An 8,460-nucleotide genomic window follows, 5' to 3' on the forward strand; every position below is an offset into this window, starting at 1 on the left:
GCAACAAAATGTTCTCACTCATCTATCTATCTATCTATCTATCTATCTATCTATCTATCTATGTATCTATCTATCTATATTACAAATGTTATTTAGCAAAAATGTGATATTAAAATGTACATGGCTTGCTTTTTGCTCTCTGTGATGGGAACAAGAATTGCTATTTTTCTCACATGACCATCATTTCAACACTATTCTGCTGCCTAATAATTTTCATCTCCACACATTCCATCACAAGGTTCAGAAAGAGAACAAAACCACACTATTTTCTTTGGTGCTCATCACAGTTTCACGCCATGGCTTTCCTCTCTCACATGTGTGAATACACATTGGCAATTCCAACTCTAACATCACCCCTAAATTGACGCCTGACATCAACTAAATTGATTTTTGTTAAAAATAAAAATGTTAAAGTAGAGTTTCACCACCAAGTGCTCTTAATGGTGTAGCATCAGCTGACCCTTTCCTGGGAGTTGTCTGTGCTCTCTAAGCTATTTAGCAGCATTCCTGGCCTCTACCCAGGTGCCAGTGGTAGCCCCCTACCAAATTGTAACCAACTGTCCAATTGTTCTTTGGGAAACTCTTGGCACTTCTCTAAAAAGTTCCTGTGCTTTGTTGAAGATGCTGTTGATACATCTTCAAGCTGAAGTCAAAAGCACATTTTAGCTAACTATTCACATTAGGGAGGAAAATATCACCTTCACATGTAAAATATACAAGCAATAAAATCCTGGGTTTTTTATGTGAATATCCATTTTTGTTCAAAGAAACCCCTCCAATTTAGAGCCTATGGAGATTGTTCTTCCATAGTTGCATGTGAGGTGCCTGTAAGACTGTAAAACTGGGGAGGGGGGGGAGGATCAAGCAAGCACTTGGAGAAGCTCATGATGATCATTCAGGATAAAAGTTCTGTAGTTGAATAACTAAAACAATCCTATACAATAAAAGAGCCTCTGGAGGAATCTCCATACCCGATCTCAAGCTGTACTATAGAGCAACAGTAATTAAAATAGCATGGTACTGGCACAGCAATAGGCTGGTTGATCAATGAAATCAAATCGAAGACCCAGAAATGAATCCACACACATATGGTCACTTGATTTTCAACAAAGAAGCCAAATCTATTCCATGAGAAAAGGATAGCATCTTCAATAAATGGTGCTGGTCTAACTGGGTGTCTACATGTAGAAAAATGCAATTGGACTCATATTTGTCACCATGCACAAAACTCAAGTCCAAGTGGATTAAAGACCTCAACATAAAACCAGAGACACTAAATTGGTTAGAAAAAACAGTGAGGAAGAGCCTGGAGCAAATTGGCACAGGAGACAACTTCCTGAACAGAACACCAACAGCCCAGGACTTAATGGGACCTCATGCGGCTGAGAAGCTTCTGTAAGGCAGGAGACACTGTCAACAGAACAAAGTGACAGCCTACAGACTGTCTGTACATCTGACAAAGGGCTAATACCTAAAATACATAAGGAACTCAAGAAATTAAACACCACCAAACCAAATAATTCAATTAAGAAATAGGGCTCAGAACTAAACAGAGAATTCTCAACAGAGGAATATGGAATGGCTAAGAAACACCCAAAGAAATACTCAACATCTTTAGTCATCAGAGAAATGCAAATCAAAACAACTCTGAGATTCCATCTTACACCCATCAGAATGGCTAAGATCAAAAATTCAAGCGACACCACATGCTGGCAAAGATGTGGAGAAAGAGGAACACTCCTTCATTGCTGGTGGGAATGCAAACTAGTACAACCACTTTGGAAATCTATCTGGCACTATTTCAGAAAACTGGGAATAGGGCTATCTCAAGACCCAGCTATTCCACTCCTTGGAATATACCCAGAAGATGCTCCAGCACACAACAAGGATAAATGCTCAAGCGTGTTCATAGTGGCCTTATTCATAATAGCCAGAACATGGAAACAGCCTAAGTGTCCCTCAGTAGAAGAATGGATAAAGAAACTACGGTACATTTACACTATGGAATACTACTCAGCTATTAAAAAACACAGAATTTCCAAAATTTGTGGACAAATGGATTGAACTAGAAATGATCATAATGAGTGAGTTAACCCAGAAGCAGAAAGAGTCAAATGGTATATTCTCACTTATATCTGGACACTAGCCCAAGGGGCATGTCCCATGACAGTCTTCACTCACCAGGAAAGTGGGTCAGAGGGGAGGACATCCTGCTGGGACTCTAGGTGAGAGAAGTGTGAGAGATTGGGGAAATAGAAGGATCCAGAGGGTCCTAGAAACCTACAAGAGGAACACTATGACAGGAGGATCTGGGCCCAGGGGTTCTGCTCAAACTATGGCACCAGCCAAGGACAACACATGTAATAAGCATCAAACCCCTACCCAGATCCAACCAATGGACAGGACATTCTCAACAGTTGAGTGGAGAGTGGGGACTGACTTTCCCACGAACTCTAGTGCCCCATATTTGACCATGTCCCCTGGATGGGGAGGCCTGGTGGCACTCAGAGGAAGGATAGCAGGCTACCAAGAAGAGACTTGATACCCTATGAGCGTATACAGGGGGAGGAGGCCCCCCCCTTAGACACATTCATAGGGAAGGGGAATAGGGTGAAAGCAGGAGGGATGGAGGAATGAGAGGATACAAGGGATGGGATAACAATTGAGATGTAATATGAATATTATCAATTAAAAATAAATAAATGAATTTCCTTTAAAAAAAAAAGTTCTGGAGTTGAGAGAAAGAAGGTAGGCAGATAAATAGGAAAGTGGGAGGTAGATGTGTTAAAGGTGGCTGGGGGGAGTGGGAGGGAGCAGCTGGATAGAGAGACTCTAGATACATTGTATGCATGTATAAAATTGCCAAAGAATAAATAAAAGATATTCTTAACATCAGGCATTCAAACAGTCATCAGTGGCCTGACCCAGCACTAGATCCTTTATAACCTGCCAGGCAAGATGGGTCAATGCTGAAAATAGTGATATAACTGTTACGGGTGTAACCAAATGCTTTCTAATTGGATTTTAGGCCCACTTTACAGGAGGAGAATTCCATACTTGACAATATAAACCTGGTAAAAGCCCCATGGCTGGCAAGGTCATAGGCCCCCAGGGGAAACCTATTACTATTGTTTTACATGATGTCAAATATCCTCCTGAATATTTGTGGTTATACTTATAGATTGGTGCTGCTCAACTTTGATCAGAGAAGCTTCAGTTGGAAATGGGCGCTGGTTAATAGAGAGACACATAACTGGTGAAGGTGCTGAGAATAAGTGACTATTGAGTGCTCATCCCTAAATGAGAGACCTCTATAGCATCTCCTTCAAGGCTCAGGGAACATCAAGAAGAGAGAATGGGAAGACTGTAAAGATCCAAACTATGGAGAAGAGCGCGGTGAAATGCTGTCTTTGGGACATCGCATATCTATTATACCCACGGACTCACAGCCACAATGGCTACCTGCATAATACCTGCACAAGACTGGGCTCATCACTGTTTAGGGGAAGGGGCTCATAAGCACCCCCACCCCCAGGAGTTTTAGGCAGTTAGTGGTTGCTGCAGGAGAGGAGTCATAGTCCTCAGTGTTAGCTACTGACTGATAAAGTTGCCACTGATGAAGGAAAAAAATCCCCACCCATTGCAGGAAGACAACATTAATTAAATGCAGTGGGCCACAAATGAAAGAGACAAGAACACGGTAAAAAGGCTTGTTGGGAAGAAGACATCAGTGGAAGAGGATAAGAGAGGATAATAGGGGAAAATATAATCAAAATACATTGTATCTATGTAGTGAAATTGTGAAAGAATAATTCTTTAGAGAGTACTGGGATTCCTGGGGGGAGTGTGGCTCAGTTGGTAGATGCTTGTCTAGCCTGCACAAAACCCTAATTCCATTGCAAACACTGCATAAAAATGGCTATGACAGTGCATTCTTATAATCCCAGCGCTTGGGCAGTGGAGGCAGAAGGGTAAATTCAAGGCCAGCCTCCTATATAGGAAGCATTCCAAGTTCACTAAAATGGCTCCTGTTGCCCCTGTGCCACTGTCAGTAGGAGGGAGCCAATGTAAGGGCTAACTTTCGAGTCTCTGAAGAACATTTCTGTGACCTTTCTTCTTAAAATCCACTTTATTAGACGATAGACTAGAGAGGTAATTAGCTGTAAGGACAAGTGTTTCAGGGCTCTGTCAGCTAGTTAGTCCACTTAGGTTTGTGAGGTTAGTTTCTGCCGTTTTTCTTGGTATACTTTTAACTGTTTTAAATTAACATACAAAATAATGCTCTTCATCATAACATTTTCATTTTTAGATATCCCTGTACTTTCCCCTCATATGCCCACTACCTTCCTCTGTCACTCCTCCCTTCTTTCCAAGGGCTGTCCTCCATCCCTCCTCGCTCTCATTGCCCCTCATCATTTTCTTCAGTCCTTTTCACTCCCATTCCCCTCCACTTTCTCCCATTCATTTTCATCCCTGCTCCTGCCCTTCCCCTTCCTATCATCTGTTCTTTGTAATCCCTGCTCCACCCTTTTCCCATACATTCCCCCCTTCCTTCTCCTATCCCTTCCCCTCCTGCTGTCTCTATTCTCTCCTATCCCTCCCCCTCCTCTTTCTCAATCATCCCCCTCCCTCCTCCTGGCCCCACCCTCCTCCCATCTCTTCTCTCCCATCCTTCCCCCTCCCCTTCCCCATTCATCTCCCTCCCTCCTCCCTCCTCCCTGCCCCACCCCTCCTCCCATCTCTTCTCTCCCATCCTTCCCCCTCCCTTCCCCATTCATCTCCCTCCCTCCTCCCTTCTCCCTGTCCCACCCCTCCTCCCATCTCTTCTCTCCCATCCTTCCCTCTCCCCTTCCCCATTCATCTCCCTCCCTCCTCCCTCCTCCCTGCCCCACTCCTCCTCCCATCTCTTCTCTCCCATCCTTCCCCCTCCCCTTCCCCATTCATCTCCCTCCCTCCTCCCTGCCCCCACCCCTCCTCCCATCTCTTCTCTCCCATCCTTCCCCCTCCCCTTCCCCATTCATCTCCCTCCCTCCTCCCTGCCCCACCCCTCCTCCCATCTCTTCTCTCCCATCCTTCCCTCTCCCCTTCCCCATTCATCTCCCTCCCTCCTCCCTCCTCCCTGCCCCACCCCTCCTCCCATCTCTTCTCTCCCATCCTTCCCCCTCCCCTTCCCCATTCATCTCCCTCCCTCCTCCCTGTCCCACCCCTCCTCCCATCTCTTCTCTCCCATCCTTCCCTCTCCCCTTCCCCATTCATCTCCCTCCCTCCTCCCTCCTCCCTGCCCCACCCCTCCTCCCATCTCTTCTCTCCCATCCTTCCCTCTCCCCTTCCCCATTCATCTCCCTCCCTCCTCCCTCCTCCCTGCCCCACCCCTCCTCCCATCTCTTCTCTCCCATCCTTCCCCCTCCCCTTCCCCATTCATCTCCCTCCCTCCTCCCTGTCCCACTCCTCCTCCCATCTCTTCTCTCCCATCCTTCCCTCTCCCCTTCCCCATTCATCTCCCTCCCTCCTCCCTCCTCCCTGCCCCACTCCTCCTCCCATCTCTTCTCTCCCATCCTTCCCCCTCCCCTTCCCCATTCATCTCCCTCCCTCCTCCCTGTCCCACCCCTCCTCCCATCTCTTCTCTCCCATCCTTCCCTCTCCCCTTCCCCATTCATCTCCCTCCCTCCTCCCTCCTCCCTGCCCCACCCCTCCTCCCATCTCTTCTCTCCCATCCTTCCCCCTCCCCTTCCCCATTCATCTCCCTCCCTCCTCCCTGCCCCACTCCTCCTCCCATCTCTTCTCTCCCATCCTTCCCCCTCCCCTTCCCCATTCATCTCCCTCCCTCCTCCCTGCCCCACCCCTCCTCCCATCTCTTCTCTCCCATCCTTCCCTCTCCCCTTCCCCATTCATCTCCCTCCCTCCTCCCTCCTCCCTGCCCCACCCCTCCTCCCATCTCTTCTCTCCCATCCTTCCCCCTCCCCTTCCCCATTCATCTCCCTCCCTCCTCCCTGCCCCACCCCTCCTCCCATCTCTTCTCTCCCATCCTTCCCCCTCCCCTTCCCCATTCATCTCCCTCCCTCCTCCCTTCTCCCTGTCCCACCCCTCCTCCCATCCTTCCCCCTCCCCTTCCCCATTCATCTCCCTCCCTCCTCCCTCCTCCTGGACACACTCCTCCCATCTCTTCTCTCCCATCCTTCCCTCTCCCCTTCCCCATTCATCTCCCTCCCTCCTCCCTCCTCCCTGCCCCACTCCTCCTCCCATCTCTTCTCTCCCATCCTTCCCCCTCCCCTTCCCCATTCATCTCCCTCCCTCCTCCCTTCTCCCTGCCCCACCCCTCCTCCCATCTCTTCTCTCCCATCCTTCCCCCTCCCCTTCCCCATTCATCTCCCTCCCTCCTCCCTTCTCCCTGTCCCACCCCTCCTCCCATCCTTCCCCCTCCCCTTCCCCATTCATCTCCCTCCCTCCTCCCTTCTCCCTGTCCCACCCCTCCTCCCATCTCTTCTCTCCCATCCTTCCCCCTCCTTTTCCATCTACTTCTCCTCTCCCCATCCCTCCCCTCCTCCCATCTCTCTTCTAACTCCCCTCCTCTTTTCCATTCCTCTCCCTCCTCCCTGGCCCCCTTCTCCTGTCTTCCTCTTCTCTCCCATCCCTCCTCCCCATAACCTTCCCATCTCCTCTCTTTTTCCTCCCCCTTTACTTCACACTCCCCACCCTCCTTTTATTCTCCCCCATCCCTCCCCACTCCTCCTCCCAAGTCTTCTCCGGAGGACTAAGTTTTAAAGTAGCGCGCCTTTGATAGTAAAAGAAAAACTAAAACAGGTCAGACTGATTACTTTTATTTAAAACACGTCAAGTTATTGAAATGATGACTTCGTGTAAATTGTCCCTTAGGAGCAATTACATCGCTAAGGAAAAGTCTCTCTAGATGTTAACGTGGAAAGACTCTTCCAGAGCAATTTGGTACTGAGTTTCCTCATCCATTTGCAGATTGACGAAATCTCCGTAGTCAAATTGATGCCTTTGGTTTAGATGACTAAGAAAATTTCTTGTCAGTTGGGTAGGGTCACCCCATGGAAGAGACAGGCAGATTGGACAAATGACTGGAACAAGGTGCCCTCGATGGCTGCGGTTGCAATGATCCAACAAATGCTGCCTGGTCAAGTTAACTTCTTCGCACAGGGGACAATCGTAGGTAGGCTGGTTAGGTGCGTTGGCACTGTTGTCTTCTTCATGATAAGTCTCCGCATTTTCCGAGATGGATGCCTCGTTGCTGCTGTTGCCCACGGAATCTGGAGACATTTGAAAACTTGGAGTAGTTGAAGAAGCTCCAGCTCCGAACTCATCTTGGTACTTTTCGCAAGTTTTGTAGTGTTGTCTCATGCGATAGAGTTCAACCCGTTGGGAGCAGCACCGACAGTTTCCCGGAAAACTTTTCATGATGGTTTCAAGATCCAGGGCCCTCTCTGGACATCCTCGTTCTCTCCTGGTCACATTCCCTCGGCACAGGGGGCAGTGGATCCGGCTTTCCTTCATTGCAGACAGGAAACATTTTCGGCAGAAGACGTGCTGACAGGCCGCGACCCGAACTGGCGTCTTAAATACTTCTTGGCAGATGGGACAGTAGAAATCATCTTCCGTGTAAGGCGAGGAGGCAGACTCTTCCTCGGCCATGGTGGTAACCGGTGGAGGCCCAAGGCGATGGCGGCTCGCGGCTGGCGGCTGCCGCTGCCGAGGTGACGGTGGCAGCCCGGAGCTCGACTTACGCGGTCGTCTCCCAGTGGCGCTTTAGGTCAGGCAGCCTCTCTCCGGGGGCGATCGGTGGACAGGTGGCCCCGCGCGCGGTCCGATTTCAGCACGTTTCAGTCCGGCAGTTGACTGTGCTTTGGAGCAGTAGATCTCTAGCGAGTGAAGGGTGGCGCGCTGTTCTTATGTGCCCCAAGACCCGCCAAACCCGAAGCTCATGGTAATGAGGATCTCACCCACTCTGCCGGCAGCCTTCCCGCGGCTGAATGCAGCCTGGCTGCTGCCGCTTGGCTGATGGTCACTGCGGAGTGTATAACCGCACAAGAGCCGGAGGCGGGGTCATTAGGACGGCCTCCATAGCAACCAGCGCGTCGCGCCTTCAGCTGGTTGTGACGTAAGCGGCCAGGTCCGTTTACTAAGATTTTTTTTTAAAGTCCAGCTGGGCCTGGTGGCGCAGGCTTATAATCCGAGCCAGTAAGGGAGGCTGAGGCAGGACGATCGCGAGTTCAAGGCCAGACTGGGCAACATAGGAAGCCCTTGTCTGGAAAAAGTAAAAAGAGGTCTGCAGATACAGCTTTGTAATTCGGTTGCATGAACAAAATGCTATGTTTCATCCCTAGCTCTGCATAAAGTCCCCCAAGTGATTAATTGATTCTTCTATGTGGCAAATTAAAGACCACTACTACCAAGCTACTGTGTCTAAGAAGGCATATTGGCTCTCCTTACATACACCAA

At 49.1% G+C, this 8,460-nt stretch overlaps 1 protein-coding gene across 1 annotated transcript; it reads right to left on the reverse strand.

The window, feature by feature from the left end:
- Positions 1 to 6,811: 6,811 nt before the first annotated feature.
- Positions 6,812 to 8,021, reverse strand: LOC311601557 (E3 ubiquitin-protein ligase RNF138-like). Its single transcript, XM_084789046.1, has one exon. It carries the CDS (start codon positions 7,651 to 7,653, stop codon positions 6,904 to 6,906), a length of 750 nt encoding a protein of 249 aa, XP_084645172.1. The 5' UTR covers positions 7,654 to 8,021; the 3' UTR covers positions 6,812 to 6,903.
- Positions 8,022 to 8,460: the final 439 nt, after the last annotated feature.

This window comes from Acomys minous (assembly GCF_964271855.1).
Source record: "Acomys minous genome assembly, chromosome: 7".
Classification (NCBI taxonomy): domain Eukaryota; kingdom Metazoa; phylum Chordata; class Mammalia; order Rodentia; family Muridae; genus Acomys; species Acomys minous.